The sequence below is a fragment of the Dromiciops gliroides genome, chromosome 2, assembly GCF_019393635.1.
Source record: "Dromiciops gliroides isolate mDroGli1 chromosome 2, mDroGli1.pri, whole genome shotgun sequence".
In the NCBI taxonomy this organism is placed as follows: domain Eukaryota; kingdom Metazoa; phylum Chordata; class Mammalia; order Microbiotheria; family Microbiotheriidae; genus Dromiciops; species Dromiciops gliroides.
In genome coordinates, this window is record NC_057862.1 from 355,356,979 (window position 1) to 355,384,187 (window position 27,209).

Below are 27,209 nucleotides of genomic sequence, written 5' to 3' on the forward strand. Positions count from 1 at the left end.
TAAAATGCCATCGGGGAAGCTAGGTGGTGCAGTGGATAAAGTACCGGCCCTGGATTCAGGATGACCTGAGTTCAAATTTGGCCCCAGATACTTGACACTTACTAGCTATGTGACCCTGGGCAAGTCACTTAACCCCAATTGCCTCACCAAAAAACAAAACAAAACAAAACCCACATCCAAACAAACAAACAAAAAAATGCCATCTATTTAGAGTTAATCATAGTATGGAGGTGACCCTGGATTCCCCCCCCCCCCCCCCCCCCCGGGCAATGAGGGTTAAGTGACTTGCCCAGGGTCACATAGCTAGTAAGTGTCAAGCGTCTGAGGCCGGATATGAACTCAGGTCCTCCTGAATCCAAGACCAGTGCTTTATCCACTGAGCCACTAATGAATTGGATTTAAGTGAGGAAGTGCTGGGTCCAGTGGCAGGATACCTTGTCAAGATGACTGGGGATGGCTCTGGATGTTTTAAGGTGATTGGGGTTAAGTGACTTTCACACAGCTAGTAAGTGTCTGAGGTGAAATTTGAACTCAGGTCCTCCCAACTTCAGAGCCAGTGCTCTATTCATCGTGCCACCTAGCTGTCGTAGATATGTTGTTAATGATAAATTGTAAGTCCCAGGTTAAGTTTGGAGAGTCTGGTCACTAAGTTGGTTGCAAGGTGATAAACATTTAAAATTTTTTTATTTTTAATAATAATAAACATTTTAATTTAAAGTTTTGAGTTCTAAATTCTATCCTTTCCTCCCTTTTCCTTTCCCTGAGGTGGTAGGCAATCAGATACAGCTTATACATGTGCAATTATGTAAAACATTACAATATTAGTCATTTTGTATAATAACTTGAATAAAAGAAAAAATTAAAGAAAGTGAAACATAGCATTCTTTAGTCTGTGTTCAATTAATATCAGCCTTTTCTTTGGAGGTGGATAGTATGCTTTATCATTAGTACTTTGGTGTTGTTTTGGATCGTTGTATTGCTGAGAATAGTTGTTATTCAGTTCTTCATCAAATAATATTGTAGTCACTGTGCACAACATTCTCCTGGTTCTGCTCACTTCACTATACATCATCAGTTCATATAAGTCTTTCCAGGCCTTTCTGAAATTGTCCTTTTTGTTTTTACTTACAGCACAATAATATTCCATCACCATCATATTCTACAGCTTGTTTAGCCATTCCCCAATTGATGTGCATTCCTTTCATTTCTAATTCTTAGCCACCACAAAAAAGAGCTGCTATAAATAATTTTGTACAAATAGGCCTTTTTCTCTTTTTTGGGATTGTCTTTGGGATATCAACCTAGCAGTGGTATTGCTGGGTCAAAGAGTACACACAATTTTATATTCCTTTGGACACAGTTCCAAATTGCTCTCCAGAATAGTTGGATCCCTTCACAACTCCACCAACAGTGTAATTAGTGTCTCAGTATTCCCATATCCCCTCCAACATCCAACATTTTCCTTGTTATATTTGCCACTTTGATAGGTGTAAGGTGGTATCTCAATTGTTTTAATTAGCATTTTCTGATCTGTAGTGATATAGAGCATTTTTTTTCTTATGACTATAGGTAACTTTGATTTCTTTGTCTGAAAACTGCCTGTTCATTTCCTTTGAGCATTTATCTTTTTTTTTTGGCTGGGCAATGAGGGTTAAATGACTTGCCCAGGGTTACACTACTACTAAGTGTTAAGTGTCTGAGGCAAGATTTGAACTCAGGTCCTCCTGAATCCAGGGCTGGTGCTTTATCCACTGCACCACCTAGCTGCCCCCGACCATTATATCAATTGGGGGATGTGATAAACTTTTTAGGCCCTTAAATCTACTAAGATATAGAAAGATTACCATTTAACTTGAGGTGTATCTGGAGAATCCCCAGATGAATGAAGTCATAGGTTTTTAAAAATATTGAAGTACTTACAATTACTGTTATGAACCAAGAGGGATGTCTGTTGTTCCATGTCACATCATTATCATCTGAAATTTAAGCATGGCAGGGTTATATTCACATTTTGTTTTCAGTTGTGTATTTCTCTGACTATTAGAAGATGTCTTTGTAAAATGTTTCCATCTTATTGACTTACCCCTGTTTTGTTTGCCCAAAGTGTCAACCCAAGAAAAAGCCTGCTCCCTTGAAATACGGAGTTGGACAACTTGTCTGGGCAAAATTCAACAGACGTCCATGGTGGCCCAGCAGAATTTGTTGCGATCCATTGATGAACACTCACTCAAAAATGAAAGGTAATGCTTATAATTGATCCTACAAGATAGTTTTCTATAGACTGATGAATTTGTATTTTTTAATTAAAAAAAATTTTTTTTTTTTAGTGAGGCAATTGGGGTTAAGTGACTTACCCAGGGTCACACAGCTAGTAAGTGTTAAGGGTCTGAGGTCAGATTTGAACTCAGGTACTCCCGACTCCAAGGCCGGTGCTCTATCCTGCGCCACCTAGCTGCCCTGAATTTGTATTTTTACTGAATTAGAATTTTAGTTTAACAGATAGGGAGGGAATTTTTTTTTTCAGTATTTCATGATGAAATTTGGTCATGGTGTTCTTTTCCCTCTTAAAAAAAAAAAAGGGCCCAAAGTGTTGTTTCACTTACAGAAAGTAGTTTTTGATGATGGTAATGATGAGAGCCATATGGTTATATAGTTCTTTAAGGTTTATTAAAGTCCTTACCCACCTTGTGATATAAAATAATGCAAATATTATAGTCCCTGTGTTATAGATTAGAAAATGACTCCCCTCCTACACCTTCAGTCTAAGTCCTCTGACTCCTTTCCCATAAATGCTGCTGCACTTGTCTGTATATAAGGTGACTTCTGTGAGGGCACACAACTAGGTAGTCATTGTCAACTGATACACCTTACTTTCCTACATATTTTATAGAACCCATTTCGATCTGAAACTTTTTTTTTTGTATCTTAGTATATTGATTATCAAGGTTATGCCCTTGAAATTGTTTTATTCAGGTTAACAGTTTGGTATAACTCCTTTGAGCAATTTTTTATTGATATGTTTAGCATGTTAGCAAAAAGTTCCTTAAGTTCATAAGAACTGTGAGATTGAATGGTATATAGTAGGGTTTGGGGTTAGGATTTGGATTCAGATAACCAGCTCTTTATTATCTATATGTAACTGTAAACAGACCACTTCTCTTTAGACCTCAGTTTTCTGATTTGTAAAATAAAGTGATTGGACTAGATGATTGTAAACGTATCTTCCCAGTGATAAGTCCTATAATTCTGTTAATTTCATGTTGTAGAATTAGATGATAACATTGCAGTAATTCCACCCCATCTTCTTTCCCCAACCCATACATGTACTATATTCAGGTAGAGTGAACTGTGTCTGCCTTCTTCAGTTTGTATCAGGGGCATATAGCCATGCAGAATGACAGCCAATGAAAATAACTATATGAAAAAAATTTGCGTAGCTTAAAATGAGAAGCTTTCAAAGTGTGTCCTATTTATATGAAAAATTAATGTTATTCTAAAACTTTATTGTACTTTACATTCCCTTGATTTTAATCTTATGGCCATTTAAATTACTCTCCTGGTTGCTGAAGACATATTTCTCTTGCAGTTACCATTTTCAACTTAGTATTCAGATTCTGGTAGGATTCTTTTAGTTTTGGAAAAAATAATTTTTAATGAATCAGAAAGTATGGTGGTAGATTTGAAAGTATAAATAAAAGACATAAGAAATTCCTTTTCTGGATGAAACTTTTTTTGCTGTTTTCAGTTTGAGCTTGCTTTAGGTGACTCTGAACTTAAAATTTGAAACCATTTTTATAACTGCATAACCTTGCATTTAAATTGATTAAAAGAATCTGCCAAATTGTTTTAAAAAATTATCACAGTAAAAAGGTTTTAGTGCTAATCATTCAACCTGATTTCCCACATTTTTCTTTGTTCTTTAAGAAATAATGATAAATAGGGGCAGCTAGGTGGTGCAGTGGATAGAGCACTGGCCCTGGATTCAGGAGGACCTGAGTTCAAATCCGGCCTCAGACACTTGACACTTACTAGGTGTATGACCCTGGGCAAGTCACTTAACCCTCATTGCCCCCACAAAAGAAAAAGAAAAAAAGAAATAATGAGAAGTGAGGAATAATCTACTTTAAATGTCAGCATCAAACTTTTATAAAATATATGGGTTTTTTCATTCATTTCAGCTAAATATAATCAAACCTTTAGGAGTCTACTTATAGAAAGTTAGAAAAAGAAAGGACCCCAGAAACCAAAATGTTAGAACTGCATAGGGGGGCAGCTAGGTGGCGCAGTGGATAAAGCATCGGCCTTGGATTCAGGAGTATCTGAGTTCAAATCCAGCCTCAAGTCACTTAACCGCCATTGCCCCGCAAAAAAAAAAAAAAAAAAAAAGAACTGCATATGACCTTTTAACAGACCGTAGTAGAATATGAGAGTTAGTAGGGATTTAAAAGTTACAATGTAAGAATTAAAAGGAGCCTTAGAAATCATCTAGAGCAACTCCCTCATTTTCCTGGTAAGGAAACTAAGCCACAGGGAAGGAAGGAGTGACTTGTCCAAGGTCATAAAGCTACTTCATTTGCATTGTGAAGAAATAGCAACTGCTCTTAAAAACGTTCTAATTTTACATGAATCCTCTCTGCTTGGTTACTATTCTGATTGCAATGGAGATTTTAGAAAATAATCACAGCTATTTGTATTTGCAATGGAGATTACCTTTGAACTTTAGTTACTTTTTTTTTTTTTTAGTGAGGCAATTGGGGTTAAGTGACTTTCCCAGGGTCACACAGCTAGTAAGTGTCAAGTGTCTGAGGCCGGATTTGAACTCAGGTACTCCTGACTCCAGGGCCGGTGCTCTATCCACTGCACCACCTAGCCGCCCCCCAAATGCATTCTTGCTTGTTGAATCCCATGAAAAATTAAGATGATGCTATTCCTTCTATTATGGCATAAAAAGACCAGCCATTTAGGCTTTGTATGCATTGATTGCTGATTAGTTCTTATTTTTATGATTGCCTCACCTTCAGACTTTTCACTGGTGTAAAATATGTAGCACTGTGTAATCAATGTATTGGTCTATTTAATTTGCATGACATGCTATCCTGTAGTACTCATCAAGAATTTGTGTACTGTAATATATAGCATTTTCTTATTAAGTGCTTGCCTTCCCTCCTTCCATCCCTCCCTCCCTCCCTCCCTTTTTTTTTTTCCTTTAGCGAGGCAATTGGGGTTAAGTGACTTGCCCAGGATCACACAGCTAGTAAGTGTTAAGTGTCTAAGGCCGGATTTGAACCCAGGTACTCCTGACTCCAGGGCCAGTGCTCTATCAACTGCACCACCTAGCTGCCCCAACCTCCCTCCCTTTTTTGCAGGGCAGTGAGTGTTAAGTGACTTGCTCAGGGTCACCCAGCTAGTAAGTGTCAAGTATCTGAAGTCTGATTTGAACTCAGGTCCTCTTGAGTCCAAGGCTGGTGCTTTATCAACTGTACCACCTAGCTGCCCCTAAGTGCTGCTCTCCTCCTCCTCCTCCTCCTCCTCCTTTCTTCTTCCTCCTCCTCCTTCTTCGCAATTGGGGTTAAGTGACTTGCCCAGGGTCACACAGTAAGTGTCAAGGGTCTGAGGTCAGATTTGAACTCAGGTCCTCCTGAATCCAGGGCCGGTGCTCTATCCACTGCACCACCTAGCTGCCCCTCTAAGTGCCTTTCTTAATGTCTTATTTTGGTCCCCTATCATCCCTCTCTACTCTCCCCTCACACCCTCCTCTCCTCCCCCCCCTCCCCCACTGCCCAATTCACTGAAGAGTATTCTTTTTTTGATTTCCTACTTTGAATATGTGACTCCCTATTCAAAGATCTCTGTGCTCTGGCTTTAATCTTGTCTACATTTATTTTCTTTTCACAAGTACTATGTTCCAATCCAACTAAACTGTTCTTTGTTCCCAGGATATTTATTTGCTTTGTTCATAATATTTTTCCTTTCTGGAATGTTTTCTTCCAGTCCCCATCCTTTTCTTATATCTAAGAGTAGTATCTCATTGCTCTTAGCTCTTCTCCATAGTACTAATCCAATGTGTTGTTGTGCATTGTGCCTTATTTATGTGTAAATATAAGCTTACTTCAGTTAACTGTTTTCCTCTGAAGGGTGGGGAATTCATCCCCATAGTTCTAGTAAAATAACTTATAAATGGGTGCTTAATAATGAAAAAGTTCAATTGAGTATTTCTGCCCTTTCTCGGGAAATTTTTTGAAATATTTTTAATAAACGGAATGAGGCTTTGCCATTTTCATGATTTTCTTGTGCTTAGCATTCACCTTTTTGAGATAAAACAGAACCATGTCTTTCACTAGTTTCCAGCCAGAGGCCTTATCGGCAATACTACGTGGAAGCCTTAGGAGACCCGTCTGAAAAAGCCTGGGTGGCAGGAAAATCGATTGTCCTATTTGAAGGAAGACATCAATTTGAAGAGCTTCCTGTACTGAGGAGAAGAGGCAAACAGAAAGAAAAAGGCTATAGACATAAGGTAAAGTTAAGATCTTCTTTTTTTTAAAAAAATTCAGATGATTTATGATTACATCATTGTGAATGCCCTGACATAGATCAGTGTCTCCATGCTTCAGTAGATTTTTCATAAATTCATTTGGCCCTAAAAATCAAAACTTGTGGCTAATTCTGCCACATTCGTGTTGGTTCTTAACACAGCAGGTATCCTTCTAAAAGCCTTTTTGGCTTGGAAAGGACCTATCATACCATAGAGCCACTGAAATTTTTTTTTTTTTTGTAGAGCTACTGAGAATCTAAAGCCATATCTATTCCGTTGGTAGTAACTTTAAAGAAGATTCAAGTCTATAGAGGTGAAAATTCCCGAGTTTGGTGTCATAGCAGCATTTTCCTAAAAGCCCACAAGATGGAGACATTTTTCCATGAAAGAGGACATCAATAAGATTTATCACTTCTCATTTCATAAATGCATTTTGTAATTTTTTCTAATTTTTATAAAGGGAGGGTCCACTATTTTTAACATATTAGGAAGATGTTTTGTTGGCTTTCTGATTATATATTATATTTTTGTGCTGCTAAATAGCTCGTTTTAATGTACGTTTTCTAAGATGTCTAAAGAAAATATTGGGGAGGTAGTTTTTCTTGGCTTGCTACATTTTTGTTTCTCAATTTGAAGATCTAATCTTGAGAAGTCACTCAGCTTTGACAGGAATTTTGGTAGATGGGAGGGAAAAGGGAGTAGTAAAATTGCTTTTATTGACTCCAGGTGTGTGTGTGTGTGTGTGTGTGTGTAGCTACTTCACTAATTCTAATTAATTACTCAATTCTTTAATTGAAAGGTGTTTTTAAAGAAACACTTGCACATATTCTGTCTCCATACAGTGAAAACTATTTAAGTTCCCCAAGACAGATAATAGGAAATGCCTCATTCAACATGATATTCAAACTGTCCAGAACAGTCTTGTTGCTCACAAGACAGTGGAAATGGTAGATGGTAGCCTGCATCTCTAAAGGTGAAGGACTCAGGGAGTTGGCATTCTAACATTGCTTTAACCTTAGCAGTAATGTTGTGGTTAAAGGCTCCTTGGTTATTTTTATATTCACCAGGATTCTGATCCTCAGTTTATACCCATAGGTGTTGAAATGTTGAGTATTTGGCTTGTATCAATCCAATCCAGTAGGCTGTAGTGGGGAAAAAACATTGATAGTTAGAAAGTTCCTTGGAAAGTCTGAAATTAGAGCAATAAAAGGAATAAACTAATTTTTGGGACTATTTACTGACTGGAGAATTAACTTGATTCCATTTTAATGTCTGTCTTTAAAAACATGAGAATACTTTGGTTTTCCAGTCTCTTTCTTCCCTAGACAACTTCATTTATGATGATAGATTACTTTTGTCTTTGGTCAAGTGTCTGAGGCTGGATTTGAACTCAGGTCTACCTGAATCCAGGGCCAGTGCTTTATCGACTGTGCCACCTAGCTGCCCCTAAAGAGATTGCTTTTTTTGGGGGTGGGGTGGGGTGGGGCAATGGGGGTTAAGTGAACTTGCCCAGGGTCACACAGCTAGTAAGTGTCAAGGGTCTGAGGCCAGATTTGAACTCAGGTACTCCTGATTCCAGGGCCACTGCGCCATCTAGCTGCCTCCCTGTGCACTTATTATAAATAAGGAAACTGAGGTTAAATGAGGAGTAGAACTTGGATCTTACTTCCTTTCTTCTGATTCCAAATCCATTTTACTCCACATTATACCATGCTGCCACTACTTGACAGAACCTCAGAAGTAGTTCAAACCATCTTTGAAACTTATCTTTGCCTTGAGTAGTCTAATTTTGAGGCAGATGAATTTATGGTGATTGATCAGAGAGCTGGTAAATTTTTAAATCATTTCAGTGGCTTTGCTTATGTTGTGAAACTGCAACAAGGATAGAAGAATCAGTAAGAATTGAAGAATTAAGGGGCAGCTAGGTGGTGCAGTGGATAAAGCACCTACCTTGGATTCAGGAGGACCTGGGTTCAGATCCAGCCTCAGACACTTGACACTTAACTAGCTGTGTGACCCTGGGCAAGTCACTTAACCCCCATTGCCCCAATTAAAAACAAAGAATTTAAGAATTAAAAAACATACATATAGCTGAGTTGTTTGTGAATAAATGATCCATTTAAGGTTGAGTTATCAGTACAATATTTCACACTTTTTTTATAGCACTTATATTGTCAATGTCATCGTTTAAATGATCTCTTTCTTGAGCTCAGCCCCTTTATAGAAACTACCTATATAATTCCATTGATGTCTAAATAAATAAGTCATAAGGCAAAGAAGTGAAGTGTCTTTTTTTCTTTTTTGGTTGGGGCAAAGTGACTTGCCCAGGGTCACACAGCTAGTAAGTGTCTGAGATCGGATTTGAACTCTGGTCCTCCTTACTCCAGGGTTGGTGCTCTATCCACTGTGCTGCCTAGCTGCCCCGAAGTGAAGTATCTTTAAATTACACTGTTGTTTCTCCTTCCTTCTTGAAGAGGACCATAATGTTAGAAGGTGATATCATGACTTGTAATGAGTTGGATTTGAGGGAGGACTGTGCATAGTCACCAGCCTCACTCTCTCCTTCAGAACCATTTCGGTCCAGTAGCAAGATATCCATCATGACAACTGAAGATGGACCCAGATGTTTGAGGCAATTGAGGTTAATTGACTTCCCCAGGGTCACAGCTAGTTAGTGTCAAGTATCTGAGGCTGATTTTGAACTCGGGTTCTCTTGACTAGAGGGCCAGTGCTCTATCTACTCTGCCACTTAGCTGACTAGCTTACACTGCTAGTTACTGTAATAGGCAACTTTGAATCTAGGTCTTTTTTCCCAACCTTTTTGCTCATGCCATGTTATATCATGTGTAACTAGGTTGTAGTGGAATACAAAGTTTATCTTTAGATACAAATTATGTGAAACTACCTAGGGAGTTAACCAACTAGAATACAACTTGCATTTTCTCTGATTAATTCCACTCGTGCTAAGTGAATACCTTAATTTTTCCCATGGAGACTAATAGCGTGGGACTACCTTGACCTCCTAATTCTCTCCCGTAAATACTTATGAAGAGAAGAGTATACTGAATTTGACTAATATGCCCCAGTTGAGAAACTGACCAAAGTAGGTTAAATTGTTTGTTTTTCATGTACTTTAACATGGTAATGAAGCCATTTTTTTCACTCTCATTACCACTTACTACTTTTAGGATCTCGGGCACTTCATTTAACCTCTTTATGCATTAGTTATCTCATCTGTGGGAAGAGGGAGCTAGACTAAAAGATCACTAAGGTCCTTGATCTCTAATCCTATGTTGATTATTTTTTTCTGTTGTCCTTAGTTCTTTGTAGGTAGGTTTCTCTGTGATTTATAACAAGTTGTGGTCACTCAATTGCTGAAAAATAGGATTTCTACTCTTAACGATAGCCTTCACCTTTCCATGAAAGTACATTCTTTTGTCTCCTTGTAGCCAACATTTCCTCTGATAGTACAGGAACCTCAGAACCAGTCACTCATGTTGTTAGTTTGAAAGAGGTATCTAGGGTAATAATATTAGGTTTAAAATGAGGATCCCCTTGTGTTGACCCCATCTATATCCCTGAGTGTTAAGGATACTCTTCCTGGTTTGCTTTATCCTTTTGTGGGCATTTCAACATGACAGATTATATGGTGGAACAGTTTCTTGTAATCAATAGAAAAGTAAGAAGTCTTTTGGGGTTGTGGTAAATGGATGGAAGAGGCTTTCTAGGTGTTTCTTTAAATATTTAACATATCTATTATCCCCACCTCATTGTGGAAAGGAATGCATGGCAGGAGATGGACAGAGCAAGAAATGTATAAGATTGGAAGGAAAATGATAGCTTTGACTTCACCTGAATCAGTAGTAAAAAGGATCTTCACACACTCTCCCTTCTCTCCCCCCGCCCCCCCACTTTGTTTTGTATAGGTAGAGCTTTATCTATAGTTGATAAGCTCTGTAAGCTGTTGGGGAAGCCTGTGGATCTAGAAAGAGAGAGGGGATCCTAAAGGAAATAGAGCATGTGCCAGCTATGAATGTTCATCCCATTTCAGTCTCTTTAAATTTTAACCTCATCTTTATTCTAGTCATCTCTTTGTCATCATTTAAAACTGAAACTTTATAAATATAATGAGGTACCTTTAAAGTGAACTTTTTTCTTTTTACCATCCCAAAAGTAAAGCCAATATTACAGCAATTTTTACATAGTAATGTATAATAATAGAAATTATCTATTTAGTTCTTCCATTGTGTCTCTTTGGATGAGTCAACCTTTGCTTTCAGAGATTTGGATATTGCTATACTAGACATTTTCGTCACTTTCTTTGATGTGTGATGGCACCTTCTGTTTTTTCCCTCTTTCAAATTTTAAGGTTCCTAAGAAAATCTTGAGTAAGTGGGAAGCCAGCGTTGGACTTGCTGAGCAGCGAGATGCTCCTAAGGATTTTAAGGTCAGAAAGCGTATCAGAACTTCAACAAAACTAGACAGTGAAGAAGATATGCCCTTTGAGGACTGTACAAATGATCCTGAATCTGAGCATGAGCGAGTACTGAATGGCTGCCTGAAATCACTAGCCTTCGACTCTGAAACCTCTTCAGATGAGAAGGTGAAGCCATGCACTCAATCTCGTGTCAGAAAGAGATCTACAAGCCTCAAAAGGACTAGTATTAAAAAAAGCAGCATACCATTTGAAGCTCTTAAGGAAGAAAGAAGGGAAAAGACGACAGAAACTCTTAGCCTGAACTTTATTTCTGGCGATGTGTCTGATAAACAAGCTTCTACTGAACTATGCAGAATAGCAAGCAGTCTTACAGCAGCATCCAACAATGCCACAACAAACTACTTGTTTTCTTCACGTGGGAAAACCACTATGAAAAAAGAGTTTGAGACTTCAAATCATGATTCGCCTCTTGAAAGTGTTTTGATTTCCAGCAGTTCTGTGGAGAGAAAAAAACCTCTCCGTAGCATGGTTCACAGTGCAAAATCATCCCACCTGTGCTACATCAGTGCTGGTGATGAGGAAAAGAGAAGTGATTCAGCCAGTTTATGGACCACGTCTGATGATGAGAGCAGTGACAGTGATCTGGACCCAGTTGACCAAAGTTCTGAGTCTGATGGAAGTGCTCTAGAAATCAGTGGCTCTTTTGATAAAAATGAAAGTGAGTTACCTATGGAGAAAAATGAAAAGGTTAAATATTCCAGGTATCACACAAAGAACACTAGGGTAAAAGCAAGAAAGAAGTCTAGAAAAACTAGTTCACGCCTAGACCATTTGGTAGATTGTACTAAAGCCCCTGACCCTGGGAGTGAAGAATCTCAAGGTGCTGATTCTGATTCCAAAATGCCCATCATTGCCAGAAACGACAATCTTTCCACCACATATACCATGCCACAAAGCATTTCCCATGAGAATTCTTTTATAAAGAGTGGGCTTACTAATCAACCTCTGTTACAATCAAAACATAACAAACAGCCTAAAGCCAGGATTATAAAATGCAAACACAAAGAGAACCCTCCTGCAGTAGAACCATCAGTTTTAGAGGAGGATTTCAGCTTAAAGTGCTGCTCTTCTGATTCCAAAGGGTCTCCTTTAGACTGTGTTGTCAAAAGTGGGAAGCTTGATAGTCTAAAACTACTGAGCAACATGCATGAGAAACCCAGGGATTCTGCAGAAATTGAAACAGCTGTTGTAAAACATGTTCTATCAGAGTTGAAAGAACTGTCTTATAGATCCTTAAATGATGACGTAAATGACTCTGGATCATCTAAAATAAACAAACCTTTCATTTTTCCTTCTTCATCTGGTCAAAGTCGTTTGCCAATTGAGCCAAACTACAAATTCAGCACCTTATTGATGATGTTGAAAGATATGCATGATAGTAAGACCAAGGAACAGCAGCTAATGACTACTCAAAATGTGGTCTCCTATCGTAGTCCTGGTCTTGGGGACTGTTCCAGCAGCAGTGCTGCAGGTGGTTCAAAGTCCCTGGTTTCAGGAGGCTTGACCCATAAGGCTGAAAACAACGGAGATTGTATTCAGGACTCAGTCTGTCAAAATCCTGGTGGGAGTGAGTCTTCTCTCACCCGAGAGTCATCCGGATCTTTAACTGGATTGCTTGCTAAGAAAAGAAGGCTCACTGCTTCTGTCAAACGTCGAGCAAACTGTATTACTCGACGAAATTGTGCAAGAGCCAAGTCAGCCAAACTGCAGGATGGCTTCTTGACACAAAGGGAAAAGGACACTATAGAGAGCAAAGACTTAAAATCAGAAAGGAAAAGAAAGCTAAACCAGCTACCCAGTATGACCATTGAGACTGCACTGGGTGAATGCAAAGATGTTCCAGGTTCAGTAAATAAATCTCTAAGCAGCAGGCCTGCAGATTCAAAAAGAAAGCAGTCTCTTCAATTAATGGAACATTTAACAGGTGAAGACGGTGCACATTTTTCTGATGTCCATTTTGATCCCAAAGTTAAAAAATCTGACCCTGATAAAAGTCCTGAAAAGTGCCCCTCTTTTGAAAATGGGGAAGTCCTAGAGCTGGACTCGGAAATGAACAGTGAAAGCTCCCTGAGTGATGAATCTAATGATGTAAACCATGTGGCACCCAAAAAGCGGTGGCAGCGTTTTAACCAAAGCAGAGCTAAAACCAGTAAGCGCATCAGTAGATCTAGTAGGGAAAAGAACTCAAAGAGTGCCTTTGGGGACCTGCACCCTTGTGACTTTCTGCTGGAGGGGAATGAGGGCCCAGAGGATAGGCCTTCCAGCCCTTCCAAGGTGCTAGAGGAAGAAATTCAACAGAAGTGTGAGGGTCACTTAGACGTAGTTGTGCCACAGTTGAATGTGTGTGAGCAGCCAAACAGTGATGGGCTGCAAAGAGAATCAGGGCTTTCCAGTTTTCCTCCACAGCCTGAGCTCTCCACTCAAGGTAAGAGCTTTACAACTGCATGACAAGTGGACTTGGGTGTGTTTTCTTGCCTTATTATTCCTCCCTTCCCAAAAGAGAATTTATATGCAAAAGGTGTATAGAAAATGTTAAGATCAGGAAGTCTTCTTTAAGAATAAATAGGCACTTTTATACGTGTGGTCTAAATTTTAAGGGCCTTATTATATACAACACTGAGGGAACTTTATGATAAATTTCCTTTCAAAAATTTCTATTTATTTTTTAGTTGATTTTATATAATAATTATAATTATCTGGAACATTTTTTTTTTGCCCCATGGCAAGTAACCTTTATTAACTTTGTGACTCTGGAGGCCCTGATTTTTGTTTGGGGAAATCCAGGCCTGAGGTTTCCATTCCTGCTTACCATGGAAAATGCAGTCCCAATAGTTATTTTAAGCAACTTCTCACAACAAAGATGTGCTGATGATACTGTGAGAGATAAGACATAGGTCCTACTATTAAACTAATAGAGAAAAAAAGAGGTATTCAGAAAACTGTAATTTCAGCAAAAGATTCATGTAAAGTGCTAAGAGAACTGTGACAAGGGAAAGACCACCTCTACCTGGCCTGGGACCAGGTCATCATGGCATTATCATGAAGGAAGTAACATTTTATTTAGCCCTTAAAGGAATGGAGAGTGACATTAACAAATGCAGTTGGGTAAGGGAATTCATTCCAGCCATGGGTTTTGTAACAAGGAAATACATAGAGGTAGAATAAGAAGGGGAAAGAGGAGATAACCACTTTGATTGGAACACTATATGAAGGGGAAATAGTATAAAAAATTATGAAATAGGTCTTATTAAATTCCGTTTGTGAGAGATGCCAGATTCCAAGGAATTGAGTAGTAGAGTACAGAGTAACATGAAAGGAAGATAACTGACAGTATATGATGTTTTTTTGAATTGAGAAGCTAAAGGAAGACAACATAGGAAGCTAATTTCAGTGGTCTAAGGTGCTGATTGGGGGGGGGGTCGTCAGGGCAACAAGGGTTAAGTGACTTGCCCAAGGTCACACAGCTAGTAAGGGTCAAGTGTCTTAAGGCGGGATATGAATTCAGGTCCTCCTGAATCCAGGGCTGGTGCTTTATCCACTGCACCACTTTTTTTTTTTTTATTTCAGTGGTCTAAGCAAGTAGAAAGGAGGGCTGGAAGAAATAGTCTTGCTATTATAACAGCTTTTTTGCCCATTCCTCCTGTTGTGAGGAATGAAATTCTTATTGGGGAGCAAAGTTAATTTAAAAAAATATTTAAATCTGAACTTAGATGTGAGAAGAATAATGAGTATTAGTTTGTAGTTAGGCAGAAAATTCTCTGTCATATTTTTAGGAAGTAAGAATGAAGTGATACATTTCATCATTGAAAAATTTATAGAGGGGCAGCTAGGTGGTGCAGTGGATAAAGCACTGGCCTTGGATTCAGGAGGACCTGAGTTCAAATGCGGCCTCAGACCCATGACACTTACTAGCTGTGTGACCTTGGGCAAGTCACTTAACCCCAATTGCCTCACCAAAAGAAAGAAAGAAAAGAATGTAAAAAAAATTAATAGAAACTTCAAAAAATAGACAAATTAGCTATTATAGAATTTACCTGAATTGTCAAGGAAATATGGTAGAGAGAGTATGTGGTACCAAAAGATAATGACTATTTTCTTTTGGGGGGGGGGCGGCGCAGGGCAATGGGGGTTGAGTGACTTGCCCCGGGTCACACAGCTAGTAAGTGTCAAGTGTCTGAGGTCAGATTTGAACTCAGGTCCTCCTGAATCCAGGGCCAGTGTTGTATCCACTGTGCCACCTAGCTGCCCCTCTTAATACTTTTACCAAAGTAGGTTGGCATTAATTCCCTCATTTTGAGGCAGTTTCAAAGTATTATGCTTCTCCAAAGCTGAGAATGAATTATGTTCTGATTGATCAGTTTCTTATAGGAAGAAATAATGACTGGCCTCCTAGCCCAACCCATCAGAAGCCTATTGAACTTAAATTGTAGTTAAGCTACAGAATTTTAATACTATAATACCCAGTCACTGTTTTAAGTAATGATCATATGAGAAAATGTTTTTTTTTTTAATAACCAAGATTTTAACTGAAGTTGGAGGGATGAGAATGCAGGGGAGTGTGCTGAACCAGCAAGAGAGAATAGCTTAAATAGTATATATTGAATCTAAGGCCTCCCTGTGTCACCATCACGAGGGGTTTTATTTTCTCATTAAACAGCTCTTAGAAGTTCATTTGTGAGAAAGGCAAGTAGCAGAAGATGGAGGGAATGCTCTAGAGGCTGACTCTCCACCCCCTTGTGTTATGCATTACAGTATTTGTGCTCATTTACCTCAGATGAACTTTTTTGGGGGTTCTTTGCATTAAAAAAAAGACTAGTGAAAGAGTAGGCTAATTTCCTATGATATTTATTTGGATCAAAAAATTTCACAACTGTGAAATAAATTTTCTATTTATTTTAGTCTGAATTCTCCTGTAACAAACCACACCTTTTCTAGTTATATAGGACAGATTTTTTTTTTACTTTGTTTGATGCTATTGAGGGAGAGCGCAGAGCAAAAACTAGTTTTGCAAAGGATAGAGCAGTTTTTTTCAGAATAGATATTTTAAAAATTCAATTTGGATTCACATGATAGATTTTACATAGGATCACCAAATTTTCATTGTTGGGAGGGACCTCAGGGCTATCTAGTCAGACCCATTTCCAAAGAAAGAATTCCTACTATATCACAAGCACTGAATGGCTATTTAGCTTTTGCTTGAAGATCTCCAGTGACCGGGAACTCGCTACTCAGCTAGTATTCCACTTTTGTTTAGCTCTGGTTTTTAAGAAATTTTCCCTATTACGAAAAACCTAAATTTTCATTTTGCAACATTCATCAACTGCCCCTACTTCTGCCCTCTGGGGTCAGATAGAATAACTCTAATCTCTCTTCTACATGATAGCTTTTCAAGCGCTATCATGTCCTGTCTTCTCCTCTGTCTTCCCCCAACTTTCTCTTCTCCAGGTAATTACCCCCAATTCCTTCAGGCAGCCTTCTTGTGGAATACTTTCAAAAGTCTTTCACTGTATAGTTTGCAGTCTGAATGCTTTCCAGATTATCAGTAGTCTTCCTAAAATATGGCCTTCATAACAGTATTACATAGGTAATTTATCTGGAAATTTAACTTGACTGTTTAGCTAAATCGTCTTGCTTAGTAATAAGAGTGCTAAGCTTTAATAGCTTAAAAGTGCACTGAGGAAAAATTCGGAACTCTAAATCTTATGAAAATGAATGTTGAAAAGTACCCTTACATGTAACTGAAAAACAAAATAAATGTTGCTGGGGGAAAAAAAAGTGCACTGAGGTTTTGAGGATGCCGAACAAGAATCTCTTCTTTTTGTAAGAAGGAAGACCAGCTTTTCAGTTTTCTAAAGTTATGAAGTAATTAATGGGGAGGATTGTAATCCTGAATATATACTGGGCAATGGAATTGACAGTGAAATCCACCAGTAGTAGGCAGGGCAACCTACTCTTGAGTCTCTCGCACTTTTCTGGTTGAGAGATTGTGTTTTAAGGTTCTTTTGTGAATCATGTAGTGCTATAAAATTGAGAGTTGTATTACTCTGAATGTTTTTGTTTTAAATGCATACTCTAAAAGCTAAGCCATTTGCTATAAGTGTGTTGTAGTTAAATTTAGCAGGATACAATACAAAGACTTTGGTAAAATTTGCTTAACTCAGCACTTTGGTCCATTTATATTACTGTCTGAAACTAGAATATGGTAGTGCAGAATTAATATTTAGAACAGATATAAAAAGAATCCCTACCTGCAAAAGAATCTGTTTAATCATCTCTGTTGGTTGAAGGATTTGGCCATAAATATTTGGTTGGTAAGTGGAAACCTATCTAAAGGCATATGTTTTGCAGCTTCCTTTCCTTCCCCTAGAGGATCCTTTCTGTTCCCTTTGGTTTAATTTCCATTAGCTATAGGAAGATTTAAGGCTTTGGAGAGTCACTTGGGGAAATGGAATCTCATTTGGGGCTGGAGCCCTCTTCCATGGATTGAATGCTTCACTGTTATGTTCCATGAGAAAAAGGTAAAAAGAGCAACATAACTTCAGGAGTTGTAAAGAGATTTGGAAAGTGTTAATAGATGTTCAGAGGAGAAAGATCATTTGTGGTGGGGTCATCATAGAAGCTTCATTGAGGAAATGGAAAAATGGATATTTCTTGGGAGTTGGGGAGAGATGGTTAAGCAATAAGTATGTTGAGGTTCACAGTAAATAGCTAATATTGTCTAGAGCATAGGAGAGATAGGTGCCAGAAAAGTCTGGAAAGTTTGTTTTTGAGGCCAGATAATAGAGGACCTTGATTGGAAAAGGGTATAAAGAATTTGGATTGAATTTTGTTAGAATTACAGAATATAAGAGTTTCATTTTTAGAAGGGACTTCATTAGCTATCCATTTCATCCCATATGTGGAAAAAGAATTTTCTACAATATATACCCTATAGTGGTTATAGAATCGGGGACCTTTCTGAACAACAGTGTAGTACAATCTGTACCTGAACTAGAATCTTTTCTATAGCTCTGACAAGTAAATGTTCATCAGACTTTTGCTTGAAAAGCTCCATGTGAGAGGGAACCTATTATTTCCTAAGGCAACACCTTCCTTTTTTGTACAGCTATATCTTCAAGGGAATTTTTCCTGACCTTGGGCCAAAATTTCCCTTCAGATTAAGTAGCCTGCTCCTGCACCTTAATTTATCCATTGCTTCTAGTTTTGTTCTGTAAAGTTAGACTCTTTTTCTTTGAGTTAAGCATCCCAGTTTCTTCAAAAAGAATCATTTACCATTTTAGTTTTCCTCCTTTGAACAGTCTGTCATTTAGCAGTTTTCTTCCTAAAATATGGTGCTTTAAGCTGATTATAGAGTATAGCAGGTCTCTATCTCTGTATGCTTAGGCTATCTAATATCACATCCGCCTTTTTAGCTGTGATAGTAGTTGGCTGATAGTGATCTTGTAGTCCATAAAACCTTCAGATCTTTTTTCAGAAAAACTGCTGTTGAACTTGCCTCCTTCATCTTGTATTTGTGAAATTGATTTTTTGAAACTAAATGTAAGAATGTATTTATCCCTTATTATATTTTATCTCGTTACATTCCACCCTGTACTTTATGGAAAGGTGTTTTTAGATTTTGACTTTGTTATCCTTTGCAGCTTTGTGCTCCCTTTACATTTAATATTTATATATTAAGAACTAAGTATATTATGATTAATATATATTCACATCTACATTGATATTCAAATTACTGATAAAAATATTAAGAAGCACGTGGGCAAGCAGAGAACCATGGAGGCACTCTTTCTGAGATGACTTTGAAAAATTAATGAATACTCTTTAGGTCCAGTCATTCAACCAGTTCCATCAATTGTAGCCCCACATCTCTCCATCTTTTCCAGAATAGCTTGTGAGACAATAAAAACCTTTGCCAAGATTTGGGTAAAGTGGGTTTATAGCTTTTTCCTGATCTCCTAGGTGAGTAACTCCATCAGAAATGGGAAATAAGGATTAGTCTGGCTTGAACTGTCATGATGCTCTTTTGATCACTACTTCTTTTTCTAGATATCTCTTTACTATCTTTTAAATAACATCTTCTAGAGTTTTGCCAAGATTCTAAGTCAAACTCTGTCTCCTGTAGTTAGCAGACTCCATTCTCCTCTCTTTTTTTGTTTTTTGTTTTTTTTTTAGTGGGACAATGGGGGTTAAGTGACTTGCCCAGGGTCACACAGCTAGTAAGTGTCAAGTGTCTGAGTCTGGACTTGAACTCAGGGCCTCCTGAATCCAGGGCCTGTGCTTATCCACTGCGCCTCCTAACTGCCCCCTCATTTTCCTCTCTTTTTGAAGATAGCCATGATCTTTCAAAGATCTCTGAGCCTGCAACCACGTTTTGCATCATTTCAGTATCTGAGGATCATCTGGACTTGAACTCATTCAGGACACTGAGGGTCTCTCTCTTATCGTTTGCTATTTGTCTTCTTTGGTTTCAATTATTTTTGGTTTCAGTTCCATATTAGCCACTTTTGTTGTCCTTTTCAGTCCAAAGCTCATTCTCTTTAGCCAAGTAAACAAGCAGCATAAGAAATGAGTAACACTTCTATCTCTTGTCTCTGTTGTCATTTATAATTATTTCAGCTTTGTCCAGGAGCTTGTTATTTGTGCTTTGAAGTTAAGGTCCAGAAATCCAAAATCTGTGCTCAAATACTCTAACTAGCAATCCACTTTCCAAATATTTCATTCTCTTCTGAATCTCTTGGCTATATGTACAGCAATAATGTAATCTGTATTCCTAGCATCCTCTTACCCAAATCTGTAATCTTTAGCTTCCTTCTCTCATGGTTCCTTATACATTTTGCAAAATGTATAACCCTGGAAAACATATGTAAAACAGTATAAAAAAAAGATCATGACAAGGGCAGCTAGGTGGCGCAGTGGATAAAGTACTGGCCCTGGAGTCAGGAGGACCCGAGTTCAAATATGGCCTCAGACACTTAACACTTACTATCTGTGTGACCCTGGGCAAGTCACTTAACCCCAATTGCCTCACTTAAAAAAAAAGATCATGACCATGTATATATTGCTTTACACTTATCTAATTTTTTTAAAATCTAAGATTTGCTTAAAGTTCTCATTTACTAAATAGTAGTAATTTTATATGTTCTTTTGGTTCTGCTATGTTCTTTTGGGTCTCCTTATGGCATTATCACTTGTGTCCATGTGACTCACCAGGAGTAACTCCGTCATTTTGACAAATCTTCGGAAGTCCTCTTGTCATCTCTTGGATTTATACCCTGAAAAGATAGCAAATCGCTCCTTGTCAGGTCAACAGAGTACTGCCTTAGTACATCTTAAAGTAGGGAATCACTAGCGGCTACTAATAATGCTGGCTCTTGTTGAGACCTCTTTCCTCACAGCACCTATGGATCCACTTCATGTTTCCAGGAGGACAAGTGCTTCCTCCTCAGACTGTCCACCTAGTTCCATCCTCTACCTTTTGGTTTTTATATCACATTGATATCACTGCTGATTCTTCTACCCATCAAGGCTAACACTTGTTAAAAAGAAAAAAAGATTCTTCCAGATACACCTACAGTTTGACAAATTATGTAGTATTCCACACTCATAGTCCCATACTGGAATTAAGGCAAAGGGGAGTGCATTTTTTCAAATTTGTTCTTTTGAAAAGTTTGGTCATTATAATTACTCAGCCTTTATTTTGTTCTTTCTGTTTACATTGTTGTAGTTTTATATTGCTTTCCTTGTTTTGCTTCTGTCTGTATCAGTTCATTTAAATCTTAAGTTTTTCTCCGAGTTTCATATTTATCATTTCTTACAATATAATAATATTCCATTACATTCATAGAAAAGTTTATTTATCCATTGCCCAACTATTTTTTTTCTTCTTAGCTTCAAGTATTTAGTGCTCCATCTTCCTTTTCTCTTCTTTGTCACATTATATGACCCTCCAGCCCTGACACAGGTAGGATTCTGCTTTTCTCTTCAGATACTTTTTCTTCTTTGGTTTCACAGAGGCTCTTTTCTCTTTTTAAGGAACACTTTATTATTACTGATAACTTGAAAAGCTAAAAGGAAATTCTGTCTATGGCTAAACATAGTAAAAAATTAGCATGGTGCATAGTAGTAATAAATATTTGTGATTTCCTTTTAGCTTTGTCCCATTTCTACCTTTCTCTGTTAAACCTACATAGAAATTGGTAATGACTTATTTCATAAGCAAAAAAAAAAAAAGTTTCAGGGTTCTGTGCTATCAAGAATGAATTTTTTTTCTGTGCCTTATTGGATCCAAAAGTTACTTAATCCTGTATTTGCTTTAAATGGATGTATCAAACTGGATTTGAGCTAACTCAAATTATGATTTAATTTACCTTGATAGTAATAATTAAATCAGTTTTAAATTTCCATAACATTTTCATGTTTTATCAGAGGTAAATATAATTTTATTTTATTTCATCACACCAAGCAATATTTCATGTTATTACCAGTTAAATTTTGTACAATGTGTAAAGCTAGAAAACTCATGTAGAACAGCATGAGAACATGACTAAATATATGTTGCTTTACACTTATCTAATGTTTTATCTAATATTTGTTTAAAGTTCTCATTAACAAAATTGTAATTTTGTAAGTTGTTTTGTTCATGTTGTATTACTTCTTTGCTCATATTATATCACTTCATGCAAACCTTCCCATAGTTCTTCATGTTCCTCCCTTCTTGCACAGGAATATTGCATATTCACATACTATAATAATTTTTTTCTTCTTATTTTTTCTAGTTATATGTAGAGATAGTTTTCAACATTTGTTTTTGTTTTGTTTTTGGTGAGGCAATTGGGGTTAAGTGACTTGCCCAGGGTCACACAGCCAGTAAGTGTTAAGTAAGTGTCTGATGCCAGATTTGAACTCAGGTTCTCCTGAATCCAAGACTCTTCCTATGTTCCTTTTACCCCCTTTCCCCTCAGTTTAATTGGTGTGAAGGCATAACTCAGATCTGTTAATTTACAAGAAATTGAAGCTTTTGGGGGGGGGGTGAGGCACCTAGCTGCCCCTAAATTCAAGCATTTTTAACAGAGGTATTTTTATACTATTTTTTGAGAACTCTCTATCCTTTGACTAGTCAGTGATATATAGTTTCTAATCTTACACATCCCTGAGTCAGTTACATTTAGATTTTGGGTGTCACTTTCAGCAGAGATAATTTGTACAAAGATTTTTTTCCCCCAATCTATTTTTCTTTGGGTAAATTTATTTTTATTTGTACAAAATCATCATATTTTTAAATAACTGAAACAGTCAATTATATTAAACTTGATTAGCAGCTATTTAATTTAAAATGAATGAATGAAAAATCATTTATTAAGTACTTATTATGGGTGTTAAGCATAGATCACAAAGATCTCTTGCCCTTAATTTTTTTTTTTTTTGGTGAGGCAATTGAGGTTAAGTGACTTGCCCAGGTTCACACAGCTAGTAAGTGTCATGGGTCTGAGGTCGGATTTGAACTCAGGTACTCCGGACTCCATGGCCGGTGCTCTATCCATTGTGCCATCTAGCTGCCCCTCTTACTCTTAATTGAGGAAGACAGTACATAAAAGAAAGTTGTGTTGCAGGGTTAATGGAAAGTCCAGAGGTCTTTGGGTTAGATAGGCAGTTATAACAGTGTCAGCTGACTGCAGGACATAGAAAGGTAAGGCCTCTAGGATTTTAGGAGGAAGTGGCAGGACAGATGGTAAGGACTCTTTGTCTTCCATCTCAGCAGAAGAATTAAAGTTATTGACATTCATCTCTAAGCTTGTTAAACGCAGCCAAGTAGCCTTCCTGAAGAAGGAACACAGAACTACTCTGTGGCAGCAGATTTTCTGGTCATCCAGCTTTTCCCATGGTTCTGGTAGGGTAGAGGGGAAAAGGTAAAAACAAAGAAGGTAAGATGCCCCCTAGTGATGGCTGCTCATTTCCATAACTAACATTCATCTGACCTCTGTCCCCTTGCACTGTCAAATGGAGTCTAATGACCAGGGAAAAACACCAGATGCACCAACCACACCTGACATTGTATATTCAACAGTTTACCATTACATTTAGGACCATTATTACATTTTTAATTGCTGAGAGTTTGGATTTTTCTTGCTGGTCTTTTCATGTACATTATTGAAACCTTTTTTCTCCTACATTAATTCTTTTTTTGTTTTTTGTTTTTTTCTTTTATGGGGCAGTGAGGGTCAAGTGACTTGCCCAAGGTCGCATAGCTAGTAATGTGTTATGTGTCTGAGGCCGGATTTGAACTCAGGTCCTCCTGAATCCAGGGCCAGTGCTCTATCCACTGTGCCACCTAGCTCCCCCTCCCCTACATTAATTCTTCCTGTTACTTTCATGTAGGATTTTGCTTCTGCCCTTCCCCCTCCTCAAATGAATTCCCTTCACCCCTCAATTTAACCCTAAAGATGTTATCATCTAGCTAAGTGACACAGTGGACAAATCATCACCCCTGGACCCAGGGGGATCCCAGCCAAAACCTGGCCTCAGACACAAGACAGTCTCCCACTGTACGACCCCAGGTATGTCCCCCAGTTCCAATTTTTTTTATGGTTCTCTAGGGTCTTGTATTTGAAAGTCAAATTTGCCATTCAGTTCAGGTCTTTTCATCACAAATATCTGAAAGTCTTCTTTTTCATTAAAGTCCCATTTTATCCGCTGAAAGATAATGCTGAGTTTTGCTGGGTAGGTGATTCTTGGTTGTAATCCCATTTCCTTTGCCCTTTGGAATATCATATTCCATGCCCTCTGGTCCCTTAATGTATTTTTTATTTTTTATTTATTTTTACATATACGGTATTTTATTTTTTCCGTTACATGTAAAGATAGTTCTCAACTTCTGTTTATACAAGCTTTACAATTTCAGATTTTTTCCCCCTCCCTCCCCTCCCTCCCCCCTCCCCTAGACAGCAGGTAATCTGATAAAGGTTATATCTATATATCTATATAGATATAGATATAGATATACACATAATAACATTAATCCTGTTTCTGCATTAGTCCTGTTATAAGAGAAAAAATCAGAGCAATGATGAAAAACCTCAAAATAGAAAAAAAACCAACAGCACTAAAAACAAAAGAAATAGTATGGTTCATTCAGCATCTATACTCTGCAGTTCTTTTTTTTTTTCCCTTGGATTTGGAGATCCTCTTCTATCATGAGTTCCCTGGAACTCTTCTGTACCATTGCATTGGTGAGAAGAATATAGTCCATCACAGTAGGTCAACACTCAATGTTGATGATACTGTGTACAATGTTCTTCTGGTTCTGCTCAGCTCACATAAGACCCTCCAGGTTTCTCTGAACTCCTCCTGCTCATCATTTCTTACAGCACAATAGTATTCCATTGTATTCATATACCGCAACTTGTCCAGCCATTCCCCAATTGATGGGCATCCCCTCAACTTCCAATTCCTTGCCACCACAAAAAGAGCAGCTATAAATATTTTTGTACATGTGGGTCCCTTTCCCCTTTCCATGATTTCTTTGGGCAAAAGACCTAAAAGTGGTATTGCTGGGTCAAAGGGTATGCACAGCTTTATAGCCCTTTGGGCATAATTCCAAATTGCTCTCCAGAATGGCTGGATCAGTTCACAGCTCCACCAACAATGAATTAGCGTTCCAATTTTCCCACAGCTTCTCCACCATTTATTATTTTCCTTTTTTGTCATTTTAGCCAATTTGATAGGTGTCAGGTGGTACCTCAGAGTTGTTTTAATTTGCATCTCTCTAATCATTAGAGATTTAGAGCATTTTTTCATATGGGAATAGATAGCTTTGGTTTCTTCATCAGAAAACTGCCTGTTCATATCCTTTGACCATTTCTCAATTGGGGAATGACTTGGATTCTTATAAATTTGATTTAGTTCCCTATATATTTTAGAGATGAGGCCTTTATCAGAAGCACTGGCCTCAAAAATTGTTTCCCAGCTTTCTGCCTCCCTTCCAATTTTGGATGCATTGCTTCTGTTTGTACAAAAATTTTTTAATTTAATATAATCAAAATCATCCATTTTGCATTTTATAATATACTCTTATCTCTTGTTTGGTCAAAAACTGTTCTCCTTTCCAAAGATCTGATAGGTACACTATTCCTTTCTCTCCTAATTTACCTATGGTATCACCTCTTATGTCTAAATCATGTATCCATTTTGACCTTATTTTAGTATAAGGTGTAAGATGTTGGTCTATGCCTAATTTCTGCCATACTATCTTCAGTTTTCCCAGCAGTTTCGGTCCTTTAATGTAGAAGCTGCTAGATCTTGTGCTATCCTGACTGGGGCTCCACGGTATTTGAATTCTTTCTTTTTGGCAGCTTGCAATATTTTCTCCTTGACCTGAGAGCTCTGGAATTTGGCTATAATATTCCTAGGAGTTTTCTTTTTGGGATATCTTTCTGGAGGTGATCAGTGGTTCTTTCAGTTTAAATTTTAGCTGCTTCTTCTAGAATTTCAGGGCAGTTTTCCCTGAGAATATCTTGGAAGATGGTGTCTAAGCTCTTTCCTTGATCATGGTTTTCAGGTAAACCAATAATTTTCAAATGATCTCTCCTGGACCTATTTTCCAGGTCTTTTTCCCAGAAGATATTTCACATTGCCCTCTATTTTTTTTATTCATTTGGATTTGCTTTATTGTGTCTTGGTTTCTCATAAAGTCACTGGCTTCCATTTGTTCAATCCTAATTCTTAGGCAATTATTTTCATCAGAGAGCTTTTGTACCTCCTTTTCCATTTGACTTTTCAAGCTGTTGACTTTTTTCTCATGTCTTTCCTGCATCACTCTCATTTCTCTTTCCGTTTTTTCCTCTACCTCTCTAATTTTATCTTCAAAGTCCTTTTTGAGCACCTCCATGGCCTGAGACCAATTCGTATTTTTCTTGGAAGCTTTAGATAAAAGGGCCCTGATGTTGACATCTTCCTCTGAGGGTGCCCCTTGGTCTTCCTTGTTACTGAAGAAACTTTCTGTGGTTCTCACCTTTCTCTGTCGGCTCATTTTGCCTTTCTTTTACTAGACTTTTAGCTCCTGTTAAGGGCTAAAATTCTAGCTAAACTGTCTAAAATATCTAATGAGTGGTCGCCAATAAATTATAAGCTTTAGCAAGAGTTAGACTTTTAAGCATTTATTAAGGAGAATAAGAATTTGGTAAAGAGAGAGAAAAAGGCCTAGATTTCTATCTATTAAAGGGAGAGCACATTTCTAGCTCCCTTCTCCACCAGAGTCCAGAGGAAAAGAGCGCGAGACTGAGCGCCAGTCTCTTCCTTCCTCCTCCCACTAGCCCGCGTCACTTCCTGACTCCTGGTCTTGCCCTCAAAGACCTTCCCTTCATGGGCAGAACTCTTCTACAGTAAGTATCCAGCAGGTGGCGTCATTCCAATCGTTACAGTCCCCCCTGTTGTTCCTCAAGAAACAAAATGTTTCCTTGACGGAACAGTAAAAACAATATAATAACTATTGCTAACTAATAATATGTGAACAACAATATAGAAAAGGAAGAGAGGAAAGTTTTGTCCAGAGGGGCGATTTTTTGTCCTCATGAACCGACGCTTTGACATTAGTCTTGCAAAGGGAGGGCCTCTGCAGAGAATACATGTTACATATGGTGTATATTATAACAGAAAGAGAAAAAAAACCAACAAAAACAAATCAAAACTGTTCATTTAAAGTCTCTGAAAGTCTTTTCTCAGATGTCCTCTAGGTGTAGTCGTGGAATGGAAGTCTTTTCAGGGGTTGATGTGTGGATACTGGTAATCAGCCAGGAAATTTCCTACAAAATTGAGCTTAACACAACTTTAAAATAGCTTTGTCAATAATCAAATCAAACAATGAAAGTTCTCAAAAACATGTCTAAGGGAATTCAGAATCTTAGTTGTTACACATGAAACATATAATAAAACAAAAATTGAACCATTCTTTAAAATTATAATATTACTATAGTCCCCCCTTATGGAGGGTATTTGAGAAGACAATTGCTGCGATATTAATTTTTAAAAATAATTTTTATCTTTGTTTCATCACTTTTTGCATCATCTGCCTAATTATCCTCATGCCATTATGAGAAATTAGAAAATCTAATATAATTGGTAACAGGTGTCAAGGCCAAATTCAACACTGTTATTTATCATGACACCTGAGATAATTATGGGGGT

General features: G+C 37.7%; 1 protein-coding gene across 13 annotated transcripts in view; it reads left to right on the forward strand.

Moving 5' to 3' along the window:
- NSD1 (nuclear receptor binding SET domain protein 1) overlaps positions 1 to 27,209 on the forward strand; it is a 175,691-nt gene that overhangs the window by 73,576 nt on the left and 74,906 nt on the right. For all 13 annotated transcript variants that reach the window (XM_043982055.1, XM_043982064.1, XM_043982057.1 and 10 more), the window contains 3 exons: positions 2,105 to 2,240; positions 6,342 to 6,514; positions 10,902 to 13,455. In XM_043982055.1, coding sequence (XP_043837990.1) covers positions 2,105 to 2,240; positions 6,342 to 6,514; positions 10,902 to 13,455 — 2,863 coding nt within the window. The remainder of the gene's footprint in view (positions 1 to 2,104; positions 2,241 to 6,341; positions 6,515 to 10,901; positions 13,456 to 27,209) is intronic.